Below are 24,091 nucleotides of genomic sequence, written 5' to 3' on the forward strand. Positions count from 1 at the left end.
TCTTTAAATTATTTAAATATCTATAAAACAGTCAATACAGCCTGTATCGATCAAATACCATAGTGCGTTTAGTGTTCATAATGTTCAATCCCAAATTAAAGAATGATTATTCAAATGATTGTTTAGAAATTGTATTCTAGAGCTTGAAAATTATATTCCAAGTTGATAAATTTGTGTAGGTAACAGTTTAAATGCATTTTTCCACTGTTTACAAATTATAAGTATGGTAACCACGGCGACACGTGCCACATCACTGTGTCCGGCTAGGTGTCTCGCCTTCGTCATAAAGAGTGGTTTGACGTCACGGACTAATACTAATGCGAGTGTATTCATATTTAATATTAGTGAGAGTACAATCGGTAGCTTTAATATTAATGCTAGTGTTCATGTCAGTATTAATAGTGATTGCGCTTCTGATAGTTTTGATGCTAGTCATTCATGTTAATATTAGTTATAATTATAGAGTTACTGTTAGAGTATTTACACCAGTAGTCATGTTAGTTTTAGTGATAGTATTACTTTTATTATCAGTATTAGTAGTTTATTAGTAGTTTGTGTCATTGATAATGATAGTGTAACTCTTAGTGATAGTGTTACTGTTTTAATGTTAGTGGCATGTGTGTTAGTGTTAGTTATACTGTATTTGTAGTTATGAGTGTGTGTGTTTTTGTCTGTGTGTGTGTGTTGGTGTGTGTCTATAAGTATTTGTAGTCTATGTGTGTGTCTGTGAATGTGTGCGAGTAGGTGTGTGAGTGTCTGATTGTGTGTATAAATGTATGTTGTGTCTGTGAGTGTGTGTTGTGTCTGTGTGTGTGTCTGTGAATGTGTGTCTGTGAGTGGGTGTAGTGTATGTGTGTGTATCTGTCAGTGTAAGAATGTGTCTGTGAGTGTGTGCGAGTGTCTGTGTGTGTGTGTGAGTGTCTGTGTGTGTGTGTAATGTCTGTGTGTGAATATGTGTGGGTGGGTGTCTGTCAGTGTGTGATAATGTGTGTGATTGTGTGGGTGTATATCTGTCAGTGTGTGTGAGTGTGTGTGTAGGTGGGCTTGGGCTCCACTCGTGTGTCTGACAGAAGTGACCCATCAACAGGTGTTGAGGTCCAGAGTCGCCTGAGAATGGAACCACTTTCTAGATTCCAGACCAACGTCCAGAGAGCTGTGAGTGCTCTGTTTTTATCACTATTACTAGTAATGACAGCAGTAGTAGTATTAATATCAGAATTAGTATTAGAATTTGTAGTCATGGTCATAGTAGTAGCAGCAGAAGTAACAATAGTGGTAGTTGAATTATCCAAGCACTTACTCCAGGAACTACAGTATTACACATTTATACTCTATTTTCCAGGTATGTTTTGTAAAGTGCTTTGATGTTCTGGATTAAAAGGCAAAATATAAGAAAAAAATAGATTGATTGATTGATTGACTATGAGAGTGAAGTCTGGTCGAACTTGTTTGTCTAAATGAACTGTCCTGTCCACAGATGTCTACAGAGGTGAACAGAGATGTCCAAACCCACCAGAGACTGGAGACAAGTTTGAGAGTCAGGCCCCAGACCCAGAGAGCTGTGAGTCCACTGATGGTCTTCTTCATATTGTGATTCTTCCTCTTCTTCCTCCTCCTGAAATTAAAGCTCATCGCAGCAGCAGGGCTCTGTCGTCTTCTCTTGAGGAGGAGAAAGACTCTACCTGACAGTGTGTGCATCTGCGTGTGTGTTAGTGTGTGGGAGTGTGTGTCTGTGGGTGTTTGTGCTTGTGAGTCTAGTCCAGCCCGTGTCTGTAACAGAACTGTGTCTGACATCCCCAGATCAGGAAGGAGGTAACAGGAGACTCAGCCAAAACAGGAGCCAGACCCAAGACCCCAAGAAAAGCAAGTCTGCATTATTATTATTATTATTATTATTATTATTATTATTAGTAGTAGTAGTAGTAGTAGTAGTAGTAGTAGTAGTAGTAGTAGTGGTAGTAGTATTTGTAGTGAGAGGGTGAGTGTGTGTGAGGTTGTGTGTGAGAGAGGGTGAGCATGTCTCAAACTCCATTCCTAGAGGGTCTGGTGCATCATCTGGTTTCCTGCCCAGAGGTCTTGGTTACAAAGTTGATCTAATTTTTTAATTAAACAAAAAATATTCTAATACTGTACCTTTATCCAGACCTTAAATATCCAACTATGCCTTGAATATTTTGAGTCTTCAACAGTGAGAGACATCAAAATATATTATTAAACACATTATTTCCACATCTTCTTATGAAAATAATTAGATTAATTGTTTAATTGGCTAGCCCTGTTTGGAAAGAAAACCTGGAGATGCACCTGGCTCTCCAGGGATTGTGATTGGGCTTGAGACCCCTGCTCTAGCAGAACTGGCCCCTCAACAGGTCTCGACAGGGATGTTGGGGATCATGAAGCTGGATAGCTGAGGGCTGGACACTGCTTCTGGATCGAGGACGACAGGCCACTGTCATGTAGGGTCATCTTGGCCCATGATGATGATGTGTGTTTGTGTGACTGGCTGGTAACTCTGTTTTCTCCTCCCCAGCACCGCCTGGAGAAACTCGCTCAAGTCGAGAGAGGAATGGCCGAGCAGAGAGAAGGGTGTCACACCGAGACCTGGGGCAGATCCCACAGGAACGTGAGTATTGGCTTCAGCAACATGGCTAGACAGATTGTTCCACACCCCCACCCTCCTCTATGTAAAGAAAGGTGTTGATGATGATGATGGTGGACATGATGATTGTCATGATGAAGAAGGATATGGTGATGAAGATGGTGGAGATCATTTATTAGAAATGTGATGAAGATGATGGTGACGAAGATAGTGGAGATTATAATGGTGGAGGTGTTGATGATGGTGACACAGTCATGCCTGTGTGTGGCTGTGTGTGAAAGGAAAGGTGGGGTTGGATCGGGTCTGCCGCTGTCATCTGATAGGACTGTCAGAGGAAGAGGGAACAGACTCCCCCTGCGTCTCACCCTGGGCAGCCGAGAGCTGCAAGTCTGTGAGCCTGATATGTCTGTGACATCTGTCGAAAGTTTGGTTTCAGCTGCAATGATGGTGACTGTGATTGCTGGGAGACCAGGGGCAGGGCTTGGTCCTCCTAAAGAAGACCCTCTCAGTTTCCACTCTGTCCTCCCCATGCCCTCTCTGTGCCCCTGTCCCCTCAGGCTAGCCAGCCAATCACCAGGCAGGAGACCGAGACCCAGCTGTGGAACTACCCTAAGGTCCCGGAGAGGGATCTGCAGAAGGACAGGGCATGGACCTCCTCCTTGGCAGCCCACATACCCCATTGCTCGCCCTCTCACACACCCCCTGGTACACCCGCTCACCCGGGCCTGACCCCAGTGGCCCTGTGGCGGCTCAGGGAGGGCCTGCAGGTCGAGCTGGAGGGGCTGCTCCAGGAGGAGGAGATACGGGTGCGGACCTGGGCTCAGAACATGATATCATCTATCCAGCTGGACTGCCTGGCGCTGTACAATGAAGTCCTGCCTGACTTTGAATCAGAGGGTGCATACGCGGGATTGGTAAGTCCCTTAAACCCCTCCCCCTTGCTTGAATCACACTGAGGTACACAGGGGCGACTCACCTCTACAAGACACCTGCGTCATCCCACTCCCATTTCACCTCAACATGGTTCTGAGAAAATCTCCCGTCCCCAAGGGGAGAGAGACAGAAGCCGGGCTGGGCCTCCAGCCCTCTGTTTATTCAAGATTATTGCCTCAGGAGGTGAGTGAGGTGGAAGACACACTGTCTACAGATCACCACTAGGTGCAGCGTAAAGCATCCATGAGACTCTTGATCATGGATAAGGATAACAGTGGGATGACTCCCCCTCTCTTGACTCACTGCCTACTGATGATGTTATGTCACTCTAGCTCCTCCTCATGGTGGTGTCTGCAGTCAGGCAATTTGGAGAATTGTTGAGGGATGATGATGAATATTCACCTTTCTTGTTCTCCCAGGGCACAGGAATCATGAAGCAGGACAACTATGAGGAGGTGAAAGAGGCGCTGAAATCCTACTTCGAAAATACAATGGCCAGGTGTGACTTATCTGAGGTGGACAAGTGCTTCCGCCAGGCAGCAGCCGAGCTTGACCTTATCCTGCAGAAGTACCTGGGAGATGTTGTGGCCGAGGTCTGTGAATAGCAGGTTTATTTTGATAAAAGACATTTCTCATCCCCTTCTATTGTTGGTGTCTATTTCATGTAAAGGATTTGACTTGAAAATTAAATGTTTAATCGACTTACAGGGAGTCTTCTTTAAGATGTGTATCGGATAGCTCTCCACTGTCACTTTACTGGACTTTTGAAGTAACCAATCTACAATGAAAATATATACTGCACATCTTAAGGAACATGAAGAGAAATCCGTGTGCTGATTGTCACCAAAAATGTCACAAATTAACCGCCAAACTGTTTAACATGTCCAGCCACCTCTTCCTATTTTGCAGTGATTATAATTCTTTCAGTTTCTTCTCTTGTATTTTCCTTACTGTTTCACTGTCCCCTTTCCCCATGTGGAGATTGATCCACAGACGAAACCCTGTTTCACCATTTGTTTGTTCAAAGTCTTTGGACTGACTTGCGACTTGCGAAGCCCCAGTGGCACAATCAGTCAGTGTGCACAGCAGAGTCATGGCGATGTTGTGTGTTTACACCTCACCTGGAGCAATGGCACCTACAGATCATATACAGCTTAACATCTCATATACAGCGTTTGAGCTGTCACCAGAAAACGCCTGGTTTCGAATCCCAGTCACTGCTGAGGGACAGTCTTTTTACAATTAAGAATTTAAATTGCATACTCTTTAGATTTTTAATAATTTGAAACTGTGTATTACAGAATGTCAATCATTAAACATTAAAAAGTAGGTATATTTTATAAAAGAAAGATTGCTCTTGTGGACAAAAGTACACAACCTTCCACCTTCATCATAAATATTTTAATTATGCATAAATATTTTATGCATCAAAGTCTTTAACTTGGTAACTAACATGGGTTCTGGTTTTAACATGCTTGTTCTAACATTATTAAGCTTATATTCTGTAATTCATAAAAAGTTATAACGTTTTATCCTTTTCTAAGAATTCGTAGTAAAAACACCACTTGCTGTTATTGTAAAAAAATACATGTTGTAGTGATTTAACATCACTTGATAGTTATATTAATATGGGATTGTGTAACTAAGCAGCTAAAGTATCACAAGTGGACGTTTTGGAAACATTTTGATATTCGTTTCTTTAAAAAAAAACTTCTATTGTCATTGTAGTGGTAATGAGCACTGTAATTGTCACGAAAGCTTTCTTTCCAGACCCTATGCGGATGACACAATCCGGGGTTGAGTGAGGAAACACAGGGAAAAAGTCATGCAGGATACAGGAATAAAAACAGGGGGGCGTGTCCATGGAGTGCTGGTGGTCGGGGAAGGTGTAGCGAGGCAAACAATCCGGGGACGAGTCCAAAGAGAAGTCCACAAACAAGGCAAAAGTCCATGGCCAGGAGATCCATCCAAGACAGGAGATTAAAAACCAGAACCGGGTCGGGACCGGCAAGGGGAACAGGAACAGAAACTTAAAACTATGACGGAGCCAGACACATCCAGGACCCGGGCTCGCATGATACAGGAACCAATGCAGAGCCCAGATTGGCGTCTGCGTCTGGCTTATAAGGGGGAACTAAAAAGGGGCTGGAACAAGGGACAGGTGTGGGGAATAAGGCAAACAAGGAAGGGCTGGAGCGCCCTTCAGAGGAGGGGTTTGCGATCATGACAGTAATGTACCTAGGCGCACCTAGGCGCGATCAGAGCCGAATGCATAAAGATAGTCCACTATTATTATAGTCTACTACTACTATAGTCCACTATAGCTTATTGTGAACATGATGTGTCTTTTTCAGGTTTACACCTGAATTGAGAAAATCTATATTTTGTCTTCATCCAAATGTCATCAGCCAGTAATCAGCCAACAATTAAACTTGGAATTAAAACCAAAATTTAACTGTACTATATAGTAAACCACCTGGGATTGAACCCAGTCTGTCACATCATTCAACAGGAAACCAGCTGGCTGGGTAAAGGAGATCTCAGCCCAAGTGCCTGATTTGCTCTGGGATGTTGTGTCTGGCAAAATTGGCTCCTGCTTGTGAATTTGGATTAATTATTATACATAATGGTTTTGTTTTTAAGCATTTCTTAATGGAAATCTTTAAGTTAATCAAGGGAGGGTGGAATGGTTATTTTGTTTTACAATTGGCAGTAATTGGATCAACCAATTATCAACCAGATGGCCAAACGATTTATTTATTTTTTAAATTAAATAAAAAATAAGATACAATGACGTGTCCCTGCCTAACATCGCATGACTTTAAAATCTGTAAAAAACTGGTTTAGTTAAAAACCACTTTTTATGCGCAACAAAATTGGGTGATTTTTCATCTTCGTGATCAACTTTGAACCTTTGTGTTAGCTTTAAGATTTTTACTTTTTAATTAAATGTTTAAAATACTCGAATTTCATAAACGTAACACACTTTTCATACAGAAAAAAAAATCACATTCTCTTCTCTTCCTGTTATGTAGGACACATCAGCTGGTCTTTTTTCCCCAGTCAGAGGCTGTGAAAATACTGCGCCCCATCAAAGACGGGGGGAGAAGCAGCACAGCCTGAGCTTTCGCAGTGCAAATGGCACCAATCGCGTCTACATTTATTATTTAGTTTTTAAAATTAAACAACATCAATCATTGTCTTTGTCTTCTAAGTTCCTGAATTAACTTTAAGCATAGCTTTCTCACCATTTAGATTTATTTTTCATACCATCGTTAATCAAAGCAAGAGCCTATTGTACTTCACACACGTGGAAAGATTAGATTGTAATCTGTTGTCATAACAATCAGAAATAAAATAGTATGTGATATTTGTGTAGATGAAATGTTTCTAAAATTTATTTTTTTACTTAAAAATGATTAAAATGTATAATCTTTCCATGTGTAATGTCATTAGAAAGTACAATAAGCCCCTGTTTTGTTTAACGATCGTTTAAAAAATAAAACGAACTGGTGAGAAAGCTATGTTTAATAATAAAATATTTCAAGTTAAAATAAATTATTTACATTCTATTTTTAAGTTTTAAAGGCAGGCGCACTCAGAGCCATAAACACTGGGCTGCAGAATGGTGTCCTTACGGCACCCTCCTTTTCTCTGAGCTCAGTGGGTGCACCGTTTTCTCAATCTCCTGCTAATTCATTTCACACCACGGGAAAACAGGAGAATGTGATTGTTCTGGATCTGTAAGAAATTTGTGTTGCGTTTACAATATTAAAGTCTTTAATTAAAAAAATGTTTAATTAAAAAGTTTAAAAAATGTACAGCTTGCACAAAGATTCTAAGCTGATCACACAAAATATTTTTTTTTTCGTATTTTTTTCCTAAACCAGTATTTATGGGTTTTAAAACCATGCAATGTCTATTTGAGACATACACTTTAATGTTTCCTATTTTTGATTTTCTTAAAAATTAAAAGAATCGGTTGCCCATCGTGCCACACAATATTATGTTACATTTTTAGGTTTTTGAGAGACTTCAGCATGCTTCAAGTGATGCATAAAAAATATACCATAATGTCTTCTCGCGTTATCACTTGCACCTGGTATCCGCTTTATTCAAACTAGGATTTCTAAAACTGCAAGCAGGTACTAGATATTGTTTAAATTAAAGCTGTGAAATTTTTCACAAATCACAATCTTTAAAACTGTAGGTTGCAGGCTCTGTCATTTTTTCACAAAATTATCGACATCTGAAACATTGTGTCTCCTACACGAGTATTTTAATAAGCGAAACTTATGAAAACTGAAGAAAAAAATGACTCTGAAAAAGATACAAAAAGCTTGAAATTATTATTATTAAATTAATACTGTTAATAATGACCAGACACATATATAGTTTCAGTGGTATTTTTAATTTGTTATTCTCGATTCTAATTACAATATATACAACTTTGTTTTAAGGCTTGAGGCATCTGTTAAACTGCCCAACTGAATAAAGTGTTTTGAATCAAATCGGTTGAACAGTTGACAGTATTCCCGTTTGATAATTCACGTTTTTATTTCATTATTAATATTAATTAACATTGAATATGTTATGATGAATATATATATATAAATATGATAATATAGTGTACATAATACTTACTATTTTATTTTTTTAAGTATTTGTTAGAAGAAAAACTTGTCCTGTAAGCAGGTATTGAACTTGGATTGTGAAGGGCTGCTCGAAAACACAGCTGAGACGAACAGTTTTAAAATGTTTTGAAAGTAATCATGCGCGATTGAGTCAAATTAAAAATAAACCATGTTTACAAAGAATGTGGATTACAGTAAATTAATATCATTATTAATTTCTTTAGATAAGCGATTCCATCAATAACGAGTGCAAGTTTTCATAGGAAAGGTTAATCACTTAACTCAGTTAACTTTGAATGTGTTTTGATATTTATAAATACCAACAAATTCAATATAGTGTCAATAATATTTTTCTTCTTTGCCAAGTGGTGTTACATCCCCTTCAGATACTCTGCACAGTCTGCCAGAGTGAGAGAAGAGGAGATAGAGATGGACAGATAAGAGCACACGCAGAGAGAGATATACATCTTGATTTACTTTGAAACAAGTGTTCATTTCCTTTCTGGAACAAGCTGTTTCTTAATTTCAAGAAAGTCATACAACTTCAGAAAAATAAAGTACAAGTCTTGCTTATCAGAAACACTGCAAGAAAATGCCAGTGATTTTTTTTCTCCTTTTAACGAAAAGTGGAGAAAAACAACTGTAGTGCATCTCCGTCGGCTTGATTTAGCTTAATACAAGTATTCACTTCCTTTTCTGGAAATTACAACCTATGAAAGATTAAATAAAGTTCTTGGTTATTCTTGGTCAGTGCAGAAGAAATACTGCTGGCTGTCAGGAAAACGCCAGTATTTAATTTTCTTTAACAACAAACGTGTGAATGGTGAAAAGCAACAGGAGTGTGTTTATGTACAGCTGTTAAATAAAGGGCTGGTGGTTCAAGCCCACTCAGGGATGCGCTAAGATTTGTTCCTACAGATGCAGCCATTCAAAGTGCGCGGTACAGACACGTACCGCAGGTAATTGGCTGCGGTATCGCGTATCATGATGCAAGATGACGCGGTACGTGATTGGTTGATCGACAGGGGCACTCGTGGTCCGTTGGTCTGTCGTAGAAAGACTTACTGTAAACGTCTTTACTGTGCCCATTGTAGATATTAAATTTTACCACTGAAGGGAAATCTTAGTAGCTGAGCATAAAAAGAATAGGAGCATACTGTAACGCGTGTGAAGGCCATAAACGATATTAATTTTGGAACATAAACATACAGTATATAGCTGGTCTTGGTACTTTAAAGAAAAAAATACACACCAGTATTCCATTTCTCCCTAAACATTTTAAGCTTCGAAGTCTTTAACTAATGTGATATAGCCAGCAGCCATATCACCCTGCAACTCACAACTGGCAACACACTGAAGCTAAGCAGGTGTGATCCTGGTCAGTACCTGGATGGGAGACCACCTGGGAAAAACTAAGGTTGCTGCTGGAAGAGGTGTTAGTGGGGCCAGCAGGGGGCGCTCACCCTGTGGTCCATGTGGGTCCTAATGCCCCAGTATAGTGATGGGGACACTATACTGTAAACAGGTGCCGTCCTTCGGATGAGACGTAAAACCGAGGTCCTGACTCTCTGTGGTCATTAAAAATCCCGGGGCTCTTCTCGAAAAGAGTAGGGGTGTACCCTGGTGTCCTGGCCAAATTTCCAATTGGCCCTTACTAATCATGGCCTCCTAATAATCCCCCTCTATGAATTGGCTACATTACTCTGCTCTCCTCCCCACTGATAGCTGATGTGTGGTGAGCGTTCTGGTGCACTATGGCTGCCGTCGCATCATCCAGGTGGATGCTGCACATTGGTGGTGGTGGAGGGGAGTCCCCATTACCTGTAAAGCGCTTTGAGTGGAGTGTCCAGAAAAGCGCTATATAAGTGTAAGCAATTATTATTATAATTATTAATTATTAACGTGATACCGGAGTCAACAAGCATACTTTTAGAATTTGATTAATAGGGAATATAATATGGAATCGCGTATCTAAAGAATTTAATAACGGTATGATTATATTCGTGTACTGCGACAGGGCTGTGTAGGGCTGTTTCGCCTCCCTGTTCATGCAAGTTGTCTTGTAGCCTACTGGTCTAGGTGCATGACTAACAACGCACAGGTTGTGTGTTTGAATCCAGCTGGTGCTAGACTTTGCTTTTAACAAACATTTCTTCGAAAAAATAGAATAGCGATATTATGGACAATCAATTGACTTTTATATTTCAAAATATCGCAACATGATCGATTCTAAGTCATTTTTGATAACAATGAATAGTCACCTTCTTCCCTTCTGACAGCGGTTCCTGCTTCTATTGTGTGTGTGTGCAACAGAGTAAATTTTTATAGAGAAATGGAGGCTGGACAGTATGCGTTACAATATAAACGTTTATATTGATTTAAATCGTGTTCTGATTTAAATCGCAAACGCGTGTTTAATTATGTGTTTTTTAATCATAATCAGGCTAATGCATTTCTACATTTTCTGTATGAACCAGCTTAGAGGTTCATACAGAAAGACAGCTTGTGTTTAAATTGAGTGTAAGGTAATTTATGCTTCTAAAGTCATGGTCAGCATTTATTATTGTACTGTGCTGTAAACTTTTTCTGTGCCTAGTCACATTATTTTATAGCGTTTCTATTGCGTTATTAAATCCGGTGGCGCTGTGTGTAAGTTTCCTGACTCCCATGTCACATGGTCTGTGATTGAATCCCATGGAACTATGACTTTATTTTTTAACAAACATTTCTTTGAAAAAATGAAACGTTTCCCTTGGTCAGAGATTAAATAAAACCTCACTTGCACCAAACAAATTTATATTTCTAAATATCACAACATGATCGAATTTAAGTCTTTTTAATAACAATGAATAGTCACCTATGCGTTACAAAATATACATTTATATTGATTTGAATCGCGTTTTGATTTAAATCGTAAACGCGTGTTTAAATATATGTGTTTAAAGGCGATATACTGTATAAAAGCGCTGATTCCTATGGAGTGTGTTCCGCCGGGGATTCAAAAAAATTATTTTAAATAGGCTGATAAAGCTTAGACTACTGTAACTGTATTCTAGCCTGTATTACCACAGAACATTGGACAATGTAACGTAAATTGCAAAAATGCACTTGGAATCTGTCCAAGCCCTCCTACAAAAATTATTTAAACTGCGACACTGATCATTCATCTCTAAATAAACTTTATTTTATATAGCGTTTTAAGCGAATAGGTAATTAGATTGCTCATAAACCTAATCGCTTTTTCTACATGAAAACAGCGTGATTGCTCTCTGAAAATGCTTTTCCTTTATATTTACAGTAGGCTCAGATTTCAACTATAGATCGTATTATTATAAACTTTCTTGGAAAAATGTCTTTTATGTAAAACATGTTTGCTATTAATTCATTTAGGGCTAAAATACATTCATTGTCTTCCAATCGAGTCGAGTTGACATTGGAAGCTTGCCACACCCGGACTGTTAAACCAACGCATTAGCACGTCAAAGCCCATTGAGGGTATTGAGCCAGTATTGGCTTTAGTATTCCCCCCCTCTCCCCTCAATTCAATTCAATTCAAGGTGTTTTATTTGCATGACAGATGGGTACAAGCAGTGTTGGGTATGTATATTGTAACGCTTACGGCCGACAGGCACTGTGTAAGAGCCGGTGTACCAGAGCAGCGCACCGAGGGAGTGTCTGCATTTATAACTTAGTTTTTAAAATTAGTCAAGCAATATGAAGCATCTCCTTTTACTTTTAAGTCCCTTAAATACATTGAGCACAGCTTTCTCACCACTTAAGATTGCTTTTGATACCATCCTTACACAAAGCAGAAGGGAAATCTTCTGCCCCTTATGCAAAACCAAACCCTCCTCCCATCCCAGTTTACCCTCTTTATCATCCTCAAAATCTACCTCGATTTTCAACTTAAAGCATTACTGCTTACTGGGTTTTTGAGGGGGAGGTGTCTTTCGCTGGAAATCTCGCCTGCTTCCACTACTCAACCCCCTCTCTGCCGGAATGCTGGCTGTGACGAATTAAACCGGTTTCACGGGTATTCAAATTAGGAAGTACAGTGTTAAGTGGTAGCTGGGCTACTCCCTCAATAGAATCGCTTTAACATGCTAATGCGTTGGTTTAACAGTACGCTGGGCAAACGTTCCGAGGTCAAATTATTCCAGCACGGGGGTACCTTTAAAGCGGAGACGACGGCACCGAAATTTTTGGGCGCGCCTTCTCTTTAAAGCCCTGTCCAAATATGAAGACAGTACGTACAGTTATAATTCAAACGGAATTAAAAACTACACATCCCAGTTACCATGGCGGTGCTTGTGATCATTGCGTTTAACCAACGAAACAGGGCGAAAAATCAGTCACATGATTTTGGGGCAGAGTTTCGAAAGCTTAACCTATCAGCAACAAAGCGAAATTTACACGATAGGCTACCTCAAACTGTCAGTTACACGACTGTGTATGTCGCTTAAGCCACTCCTATTTGGCATTTTAGTTATGGAGGCGAGAAGACGGGGAACTGGGATGGGAACTGGGAAGTACCACTTAACACTGTACTTCCTACTTTGAATCCCTGTGAAACCGGTTTAATTCGTCACAGCCAGCACTCCGGCAGAGAGGGGGTTGAGTAGTGGAAGCAGGCGAGATTTCCAGCGAAAGACACCTCCCCCTCAAAAACCCAGTAAGCAGTAATGCTTTAAGTTGAAAATCGAGGTAGATTTTGAGGATGATAAAGAGGGTAAACTGGGATGGGAGGAGGGTTTGGTTTTGCATAAGGGGCAGAAGATTTCCCTTCTGCTTTGTGTAAGGATGGTATCAAAAGCAATCTTAAGTGGTGAGAAAGCTGTGCTCAATGTATTTAAGGGACTTAAAAGTAAAAGGAGATGCTTCATATTGCTTGACTAATTTTAAAAACTAAGTTATAAATGCAGACACTCCCTCGGTGCGCTGCTCTGGTACACCGGCTCTTACACAGTGCCTGTCGGCCGTAAGCATTACAATATACATACCCAACACTGCTTGTACCCATCTGTCATGCAAATAAAACACCTTGAATTGAATTGAATTGAGGGGAGAGGGGGGGAATACTAAAGCCAATACTGGCTCAATACCCTCAATGGGCTTTGACGTGCTAATGCGTTGGTTTAACAGTCCGGGTGTGGCAGGCTTCCAATGTCAACTCGACTCGCTTGGAAGACAATGAATGTATTTTAGCCCTAAATGAATTAATAGCAAACATGTTTTACATAAAAGACATTTTTCCAAGAAAGTTTATAATAATACGATCTATAGTTGAAATCTGAGCCTATTGTAAATATAAAGGAAAAGCATTTTCAGAGAGCAATCACGCTGTTTTCATGTAGAAAAAGCGATTAGGTTTATGAGCAATCTAATTACCTATTCGCTTAAAACGCTATATAAAATAAAGTTTATTTAGAGATGAATGATCAGTGTCGCAGTTTAAATAATTTTTGTAGGAGGGCTTGGACAGATTCCAAGTGCATTTTTGCAATTTACGTTACATTGTCCAATGTTCTGTTGTAATACAGGCTAGAATACAGTTACAGTAGTCTAAGCTTTATCAGCCTATTTAAAATATTTTTTTTGAATCCCCGGCGGAACACACTCCATAGGAATCAGCGCTTTTATACAGTATATCGCCTTTAAACACATATATTTAAACACGTGTTTACGATTTAAATCAAAACGCGATTCAAATCAATATAAATGTATATTTTGTAACGCATAGGTGACTATTCATTGTTATTAAAAAGACTTAAATTCGATCATGTTGTGATATTTAGAAATATAAATTTGTTTGGTGCGAGTGAGGTTTTATTTAATCTCTGACCAAGGGAAACGTTTCATTTTTTCAAAGAAATGTTTGTTAAAAAATAAAGTCATAGTTCCATGGGATTCAATCACAGACCATGTGACATGGGAGTCAGGAAACTTACACACAGCGCCACCGGATTTAATAACGCAATAAAAACGCTATAAAATAATGTGACTAGGCACAGAAAAAGTTTACAGCACAGTACAATAATAAATGCTGACCATGACTTTAGAAGCATAAATTACCTTACACTCAATTTAAACACAAGCTGTCTTTCTGTATGAACCTCTAAGCTGGTTCATACAGAAAATGTAGAAATGCATTAGCCTGATTATGATTAAAAAACACATAATTAAACACGCGTTTGCGATTTAAATCAGAACACGATTTAAATCAATATAAATGTTTATATTGTAACGCATACTGTCCAGCCTCCATTTCTCTATAAAAATTTACTCTGTTGCACACACACACAATAGAAGCAGGAACCGCTGTCAGAAGGGAAGAAGGTGACTATTCATTGTTATCAAAAATGACTTAGAATCGATCATGTTGCGATATTTTGAAATATAAAAGTCAATTGATTGTCCATAATATCGCTATTCTATTTTTTCGAAGAAATGTCTGTTATGTTAAATCCACTAGATGGTGCTGCCTCTTAGCTTGCGGTGTATCTTACTTCCTGTCAGTTGAGTTCAGCGTTTTGCGCATGCGCAGAAGGGACTAGGAAGTAGTGAGTTACTGTTAAAAAGAACCCTGAATTTCTGCAGAGTTGTAACAGTGAATACTGTGTTGTTTGCCTATTTACACCCTAAATAAGGTCTCAAATCAAAATTATTAACAAGTATAAAGGGGTATTTCATAGGATTGAGACAAGATTAGAAAGATGGATATTAGATTTTAACTGAGTGCACTGAGGCCGTAGCCAGTTTCTAGACATCTACTCGGGTTAGGAATATCTGTTTACTGAATTGTAAGTAATGTGTTTCACAGGTTCCTTGTATTTTATGTTCCTTTATTCTTTACAGAGACTTATGTTTAGCTGTGAAATGGGTATAGCACCATTTGTCAAGTGTATGCAATTGTAAGTATTATACTAATTATCGTTGTAATGTAGTTCTCAGTGAGGGTAGAGCTGTGAGCGGCCTATTTCTGCACGCGCTGCGTGGTGAGTTGTTTAAACTTCAACTGTAATGTAATTTATATTTTGTTCAGTTTAGATGCGATTTTGTAACGGTCAGATGGAATGTTGAAACCGTAAAACTAAAATGTGTTTTTTATGTTTTCCTTCATGGTAGGAAGAGCCACTACTGTATTTTGTGTGGGTAAAAATATCGTTATATGTAATTTCTTTTGTTTTTTTATTTTCCAAACTAACAAAACAGATCAGACACCATACTCACCTGGAATTAAAGAAACCCAAAAATATATTTGTGTCCTTTGCTGGTTATTCTTTGCCAGGCTACATAAATATTGATTTATTAATACCTCATATTGTATTTCGGTATTACAGGTATTACAGGAGTAATTTGAGTCTGGTGTTTTCAACCACGCCTGTTTTAAATAAGTTCATGGAGGCAGGTAGTTCGCTCTAAGTGTAACCCTGTCTGAACACTTCACCATAGCTGGCAGTAGATACTAGTTACGAAATACAATTCCAATAAACCCCCTGGGAGACTTCCTGGGGGCGTCTGCACTGCAAGTCCCACACAGCCTGGCCGTGATGACGTCACGTAGGTCCCTTCCTGTGCTGGCTGCAGTCAGAGACGCACGCCGAGAATAGTCACACAAGATCATGTTTTTTAAAGGATTATTTTCTAAAAAGTTAGTTCAAATATAGGGGTGTTTCCACAGGTTCTTGCATTACAGGGGTAACTGCAGCTGGTATCACGGATCTTCCTCTCAGCCTCATACATCTTTACACGCATTATAGGTGATGTTACACTGTCCTGTTTAAAAACTGTCACACTCTGTAACACACACAGGACTGAACAGGACAATTCCCCACAATGCAACTACACTTCACTGAACTCACAATACTGTTACACACCAGTGTGTTTTTCTTTTATCACTCCACTCTTCTGAAAGCTTCTTCAATTAACCCTTTATATACTTCATAAATACAAGTATGAATAATTTTGCACAGAAACAGGGGAACTGGCTCCATTACTGGAGACTTTGAAACCAAACAAACTCTCTCTGACCGCTGGACGGTTTCTTACTTGTGACCCCAAACAGCTGGCAAAGGTAGTAGCTCAGACAGGTACTGAGGTGCCAAGCCCTGCTTGTATGTAAGCATGAGGATTTAGAAGTTGACAAGAAACGTGACAGGAAGCCAGTGCAGGGACAGTAATGTGATCACTTGCACTAGGCCGGGTCAGGATTCTGGCTGCCAAATTCTGGTCATACTGAAGTTTGTTCAGTGTGGATTTAAATACCCCGGCATTACTGCAATCAATATGAGAGAAGACAAAAGCGTTGACCAGCTTTTCAGCAACAAAGGCAAAATAAAACATAGTGTGGTGGTATATCTGAGATGGAAGAACAATGTGTTTACAATATTCTGCACCTGAGATCCAAAAATCAAGCAAGGATTGGATATAACCCTAATGTTCCAGTACTGTACAATCCACAGGGTTACTGCACTGGCTCTACAGAGTTCATGGGCCTTGTCTTGTGGCAGTTTGTAAAGGAAATTGTAAGTCATGAAGGTTTTTATATCAGAAATGCAGTTTAAGAGTGCAGAGATAGCTACTTTAGTGTCAGGTTTAGTGTGGGCATACTGTAGGTTTAAGTATCATAGAAATAGTAATTCAGTCCATGGGAATTTAATGTTCTCTGTGGTTCCTCTCTCTGTTACAAAGTGGTTAATTGCAATGAGGTGATTGTTAAACTGAACTGCAACAGCACGCTCTCAGATTTTCACAAAGAGGCAAGTTAGATATAATTCAATTCAATTCAATTTATTTTTATATAGTGCCTTTCACAACAAGGTTGCCCCAAGGCGCTTAACAATACAATTGACAATAAATTTTGTCAATACAGAACAGAAGACAATGGAGGAGAGGAACCAAAAACTCCTTAGTAAGGAGAGAAAAAAACCTCAAGTGGTCCAAAGCCAACTAGTTGCCCTATCCCTTTGGGCACGCTAATATTATATTTGAATGATTTGAATACTGAGATTGACTCTGCATCCCAAATATGGGGTGGGAGACTATTCCATAAGCTAGGGGCCCTGTAACTAAGGGCTTTACTGCCAACTGTTTTTTATTAATGGAATATGTAGAAGACCTGCATTCTGTGATCTAAGCAGGCGACTTGGATGGTATACATTAATAAGTTCCATTAGATAGACAGGTGCCTGATCTCTGAGAGCCTTGTAAGTAAGTAGAAGGATTTTGAAGTCCACCCTGTACCTGACAGGAAGCCAATTGAAGAGAGCTAAGTATGGGGGTTATATGGTCTACTCCTAGTAACAATTCTAGCTGCTGCATTCTGAGTTCACAGTAAGGTGTTGAAAGAGTGGTGGGTGCTCCCTGTTAGTAGGCCATTGCAGTTATCTAACATGCTGTATACCAGTGCATGTATTCTCTGTGTCTTGAATGGAGAAAAACTGCCTTAGTTTTGCAATATTTCTTGTAGGAAGCATGTTTTAGATACTGTTTTAACATGAGAGTTAAATGAGAGCCTTGTGTCTAATATGACACCTAGGTTACATGCTGAGTCTCTGAGGCAAAGTTTTAAATCCTCTGAGTTAAGTGCTGAAGTTATAGCAGTCCTATCAGTATTGTTTCCTCCAAACAACAAAACCTCAGTTTTATCAGAGTTAAGTAACAAAAAGGTTTCACACATTCAAGTCTTTACTTCATTAATGCAATTAAATAAAGTGATAATAGACGAGTTGTCATTAAGTGTAAGCAAAATGTACCTTTGAGTGTCATCAGCATATGAATGAAAGTTAATATTATGTTTTCGGATTATCCTACCTAGCACCAACATGTAGAGAGAGAAAAATATTGGTCCCAGCATTGATCCTGTGGTACCCCAAATTGAACATGTAACAGTAATAGTGTCATCCTTTTGGAACTTTAATCTATTTGGGATAACCAATGTCAAAAATCACCATAATGCTGGAAACGAATAGACTCAACAGTGCAATCTTCCACTTTTGTGGTGCTATTTCAAGCTAGCTTTGTACTTTTAAGTCTTAGAACAAAGGTTAGAACAAAGGTTAGATTACAGCACTCACCCACAGTCTCATGACACATCACACAGTGACACACCACAGCTCATGACACATAGAGCTACTTTTGACATTTCTAAAGGAGGAAATGTATTTTGTTCAGACTTTACTCTTCCCATCCTTTTACTAAACTCTTCCTCAAACTCTTATACAGTAAATGTTGTACATAGACACACAGTACACTGGCTCCAAACCAGTATCATCTCTAGACTTTATGAAAATTTGAAAATGGGGTCCTTCTATGGGTGACCGGTGAAGTCACAATATGTAGTGTCATAGTGTCCACATACTTGAACTGCACCAGTACAGTTGGCTCAAAACCAGTATAAGCTTCAACCAATACACTTGGCTCCACACTAGAATGAGCAGCACACCATTCAATATACTCTCAATATCTGTTGCTCCACTGCAAAATCATCTTCTGTTACCCACTGAAATGCCACTTTGAACCTCCTCCTTGATATTGCATACACCAAGATTGCTTATCTTTCACCCCAATGACCAGCAGATCCTTCAATCTGTAAGTGTAGGACACTCCGTTCAATCTAAAGAGACACAGTTCCTCCAGCCTGGCAGTGTAGTTCATTTCCTTCCGCTCAGTTTGCTCTTCTCCACACTAATTCCAATATAATTTCTATAACATCTATAACATGGTGATCACTTCTGTACACAATAATTTAAATGAGGCCTCACTAGTGCATTGTACAGTTTTAATACCACTTCCCATAATTTTAATTATTCAATTTTCACTACAACTAAACATTTTGTTTTCCTTTTTAACTGCTTCCACACAGCGTCCAGAAAATGTGAGCAGAATGTTTCAGTTCTGGATTCAAAATTGAAAAAAACAAACACATAGTGGTCCCGGCTTAATTCAACACGTTCTCCATGTGTTAGTAGGACAGAGTGCCTCATCCTTGCAATTTCCCAATATCCCCTGTGCCCTTGAGATGCGTCACAAACCAGTCTTAGTTGACAGCAACAGGGGAACAGGTCGTTTCTGTACTGTGTTCAAGTATGTGGACACAATGACACGATGTGTTGTGACACAGCAGAGTACATTTTTTTTCTGAAACTCCACCAGTCACCCATAGAAGGAACCGATTTTCTTCCTCCACAAATCTTCTTCCTCCATAAAAAGGCATGTGGCACCTGGATCAGTGATTAAAACTGATCCTATTTCCAGATCAGTGATAAAAGTTCCTCATATGGTTGCATGGTGTTCAATCCAAATATCATTCTCTCAACCACCCTCTAAAAATACTCTCATTATTACAGTGTACACTATGTGAATGAGTCTCCATGAACACTCTATGGACACAGTGTATGATCACAGTATAGAAACTCTCTGGAGAGGAAAGTGCAGTTCTCTAATCCACAAGGTCACTAAGATATTTGACAATATGAATAAAACATACTGTAGGCTAATGTTTTTTTTAAGATGTGTTCTATTGTGTGTGCAGAAACCCTACATTTTTCATACATATATATTGTGTATTATCCATTAGCCATTCAAAAGTATCAGTGTCAGATGATCTGCTATACAATGTCAGATGGTGCACTCTGCCTGCAACCATCATTTGTAGCCAGTAAAGTGACTCACTGATTCCAGGTAAAAGATGTACTCTGCAGAGAGCTGTCTGAGTTCTGTTCTCAGACTGACTCTTCCAGCTGGGAAGTGTTACACTTTGGCAAAGTGGAAGAAATCCTAAAGCCTATTGAGTAATGAGAGAATTCATACATGAGATAAAGACTAGTTTATTGAAAAGAGGCATTAACACGAGCAAAGAGTTGATGTACCTGAAAGGATGAGGTCTCATGGAAACATCTGAAGCCAAGGCAAGCAATGATGGAAGATTCCGAGGAGGATCTGCAATAATGGACAGGAGCAGTGGGAGTGGTCCAGGCAGGTGACGGTGCAGCACAGCAGGACTGGACAGGATAATCAGGAACAAGACTGGAAATGACCAAAAGTGCACAGACCACCAGGTAAGCAGGAACTGGACCAGGAACAGAAGAAGAAGTGTGCAGGATCGCCAGAAAGCAAGATGAGACTAAAACATGGAAAATAACAGATCAAGACAGAGTGCAGAAACAACATTCAATAAAGAAAGTTATATATTTTTGGCTAAAATCAACATACTAATTATTATAGAAAATGCGAGTTCATTCCTGACCTTTATACCATGTTAAGAGAAACATTATCCAGTTTCAAACTGGAAATCAGTTAAAAGCAGATTCATATCAGCAGGGTAACAATCCATACCCTGAGTGAACACTCCTGGACATTGGTATCACTCTACTTGCTCCAAGAGGAAATACCGTAGAAGGACTGGACTGCTGAATTTCGTAGGCCTCTTTATGGGAAGTAGTTTCAAGGGTGTTTCTCAATAGTGCAGTTATAAAAGAAAGGAAGCTTGTAGTGTTTGAGCAGCACAACATTGATTTTATCTTTGGCTTTGACAGTACTGAAGCTCTAATAGGCCACATACATTTTAATTTTAAAAGAATCTTCAAAAGTTCAGTCAACGATCTATAATCTAGAATCTGTCATCCCAGCCATCCTACTATTTCAGATCTGTCATCAAGTCTCTGACTGCCTGAGTCGGTGTGAACAGGCCCCTCAACAGATATTTTGCTTTGCCAGTTGTAGTTAATAAGACCACGATTCCAGGAAGTGCAAATATATTTCTATTGTTGCAGACTTCGCTAGGTTCATTTTTAGAATGCCACTCATTGAAAATATGATATGCTTTGTTTGATGACCTGCTTAAAAAACTTTTATCTTATCTCCACAGAGCCATGATATCAATAAATATATACAGCCTCATTTTGAAAGTGAAAGGGTAGCTGTATCCGAGTTTGGGGGCATTGTGAAGTTGAAATTTCATTGTAACACGAGGTTCTTGAGTGGTGAGAGCAAAACTACTATTCCCATACTTTCTGTTCTTCTACAAAGTGCTTGTTGTGAAGAGGTCATGTTCATTCTCTTAATGGCTAAGGTCATGGGCTGTGAAAGCCAAGTCGGCCCAGCAAACAGTAACGAGAAGAGATGAGCCATTGCTGATTGCTTCTTTATTACCCCCTCTCACACTATGAAAACTGGTACAAACAAAATAGTAGTTTCACTATGACAGGTTAGAACACAAACAAAACATTGCTCTCTATCAAAGTCACCTGGAGATCTCCTCTCTTGTATTCATCAAAAACTCAAATATCACCAAATGTCAGAGTCATTTTTTTACATTTATGTATAATGAATGAACAGTGCCTGCACACATGCTTTAAAGAACTCAAAATCAGGTTTTGACATATATCATCATATGTTGAAAATGGGTGTTGAGCAACATTCTTGTCTGAACACTGAAGAGGCAGGAGAAGGACATGAAGTAGTAAGAAAAGAAACACACACAGTCAGTGCTAAAAATATCAGAGTTGATTTTCCTCTTTCTCTTTCTTGAGGCGATCCTTGACACGAACAATTTTGCTCAGAGCACTTGAGCTCACAGGAGTCGGTTCTCTAGGACAAGTGAAAAGGAACAACCTTCAATAAAGAAAGTAATTCATGAGTCAAGGGGAAGAGTTTTATATTTTGTGCTGATATCAACATGCTAAATAACGTAGAAAACGTGAGTTCATTCCTGAACTTTATACCATGTTAAGAGAGGAATGATCCAGTTTCAAAACTGAAATCAGATAAAAGAAGGATGATAGCTTTTTGGGGGAAACCTGCATTTCCATTAATCAAGGTAATAAATACTGATGGGTTCAAGAGCTGTCAAGCAACCGTCCAGATATCTGAAACAGAAGTGTAAATTTGAACATCGACACTAAGTACAGAGCAACAATATTTACACTTCTATGTCTGCCTGTGCTCAGTGTCACCAGAGAAAAGCTCCTCAAGCAAGCGTTCAGTAGTTCTAGGGATTTCCTTAAATACCTGCTTACTGTTTAGCTTTACTAAACACCGGAACAGAGTTTAGACTGGAACAGACAAGAAGGGGGGATCTTACAGTACCATCTAACATGCAAATTCCATGGGCTCTTGAGCGTTGCTCCTTGGGAATAAGCTACCTGGTGCAGATCATGAGGTCAACAGCCAGCAGATTCATATCAGCACGGTAACAATCCATACCCTGAGTGAACACTCCTGGACATTGGTTATTATCACTCTACTTGCTCCAAGAGGAAATACCATAGAAGAACTGGAGTGCTGAATTTCTTAAGCCTCTTTATAGGCAGTTAGTTTCACAGGCATTTCTTATAAGTGCAGTTGTAATAGATAGGAAGCTTGTAGTGTTTGACAGCAGAACGTTGATTTTATCTTTGGCTTTGACAGTACTGAAGCTCTAATAGGCCACATACATTTTAATTTTAAAAAAAGTGACTTCAAAAGTTCAGTCAACGATCTATAACCTAGAATCTGGCATCCCAGCCATCCTTCTATTCCAGATCTGTCATCAAGTCTCTGACTGCCTGAGCTTGTGTGAACAGGCCCCTCAACAGATATTTTGCTTTGCCAGTTGTAGTTAATAAGACCACGATCCCAGGAAGTTCAAATATATTTCTATTGTTGCAGATTTCGTTAGGTTCATTTTCAGAGTGCCTCTCATTGAAGATATGATATGCTTTGTTTGATGACCTGCTTAAAAAACCTCTTATCTTATCTCCACAGAGCCATGATATCAATAAATACATACAGCCTCATTTTGAAAGTGAAAGGGTAGCTGTATCTGAGCTTGGGGGCATTCTGAAGTTGAAACTTCATTGTAACACGAGGTTCCTGGGTGGTGAGAGCAAAACTACTGTTCTCAAACTGTCTGTTTTTCTACACAGTGCTTGTTGTGAAGAAGTCAAGCTCATTCTCTTAATGACTAAGGTCATGGACTGTGACAGCCACGTTGGCCCAGAAAACAGTAACAAGAAGAGATGAGCCAGGGCTGATTGCTTCTTTATTACCCCCTCTCAGACTATGAAAACTAGTACAAACAAAATAGTAGCATCACTATGACAGGTTAGAACACAAACACAGCATTGTTCTCTATCAAAGTTACCTGGAGTTCTTTTCTCTTGTATTCATCTAAAACTCAAATGTCACCAAACGTCAGAGTCATTTTTTTTACGTTTATGTATAATGAATGAACAGTGCCTGCACACATGCTTTAAAGAACTGAAAATCAGGTTTTGACATATATCCTCATGTGTTGAAAATGGGTGTTGAACAACATTCTTGTCTGAACACTGAAGAGGCAGGAGAAGGACATGAAGTAGTAAGAAAAGAAACACACAGAGACAGTGCTAAAAATATCAGGGTTGATTTTCCTCTTTCTCTTTCTTGAGGCGATCCTTGACATGAACGATTTTGCTCAGAGCACTTGAGCACACAGGATTCGGTTCTCTAGGACAGGTGGAAAGGAACAACCTTCATTAAAGAAAGTAATTCATGAGTCAAGGGGAAGAGTTTTATATTTTGTGCTGATATCAACATGCTAAATAACGTAGAAAACGTGAGTTCATTCCTGAACTTTATACCATGTTAAGAGGGGAAAGATCCAGTTTCAAAACTGAAGTCAGATAAAAGAAGGATGATAGCTTTTTGGGGGAAACCTGCATTTCCATTAATCAAGGTAATAAATACTGATGGGTTCAAGAGCTGTCAAGCAACCGTCCAGATATCTGAAACAGAAGTGTAAATTTGAACATCGACACTAAGTACAGAGCAACAATATTTACACTTCTATGTCTGCCTGTGCTCAGTGTCACCAGAGAAAAGCTCCTCAAGCAAGCGTTCAGTAGTTCTAGGGATTTCCTTAAATACCTGCTTACTGTTTAGCTTTACTAAACACCGGAACAGA

The 24,091-nt window shown here is 39.3% G+C and overlaps 1 protein-coding gene across 2 annotated transcripts; it reads left to right on the plus strand.

Annotated features, from left to right (window-relative positions):
- Positions 1 to 357: 357 nt before the first annotated feature.
- On the plus strand, positions 358 to 4,453 carry LOC138242819 (uncharacterized). Of its 2 annotated transcripts, XM_069198377.1 has the most exons (7): positions 358 to 388; positions 1,088 to 1,155; positions 1,478 to 1,561; positions 1,801 to 1,863; positions 2,531 to 2,623; positions 3,157 to 3,513; positions 3,952 to 4,453. In XM_069198377.1, exons 2-7 carry the CDS (start codon positions 1,114 to 1,116, stop codon positions 4,135 to 4,137), a joined length of 825 nt encoding a protein of 274 aa, XP_069054478.1. In that variant the 5' UTR covers positions 358 to 388; positions 1,088 to 1,113; the 3' UTR covers positions 4,138 to 4,453. The 2 variants fall into 2 exon arrangements, with proteins under 2 accessions (XP_069054478.1, XP_069054477.1); XM_069198376.1 differs by lacking the exon at positions 358 to 388 and having other exon boundaries at positions 918 to 1,155.
- The last annotated feature ends 19,638 nt before the right edge of the window (positions 4,454 to 24,091 follow it).

Source organism: Lepisosteus oculatus, chromosome 14, assembly GCF_040954835.1.
Source record: "Lepisosteus oculatus isolate fLepOcu1 chromosome 14, fLepOcu1.hap2, whole genome shotgun sequence".
NCBI lineage: Eukaryota > Metazoa > Chordata > Actinopteri > Semionotiformes > Lepisosteidae > Lepisosteus > Lepisosteus oculatus.

Excerpts from the sequence above, each read along its gene's own strand:
- LOC138242819 (XM_069198377.1), top strand. The coding sequence starts at position 1,114 with ATGGAACCACTTTCTAGATTCCAGACCAACGTCCAGAGAGCT. Across the intron at positions 2,624-3,156 it reads GGGGCAGATCCCACAGGAAC|GCTAGCCAGCCAATCACCAG; the intron begins GTGAGTATTGGC and ends CTGTCCCCTCAG. Across the intron at positions 3,514-3,951 it reads AGGGTGCATACGCGGGATTG|GGCACAGGAATCATGAAGCA; the intron begins GTAAGTCCCTTA and ends TTGTTCTCCCAG.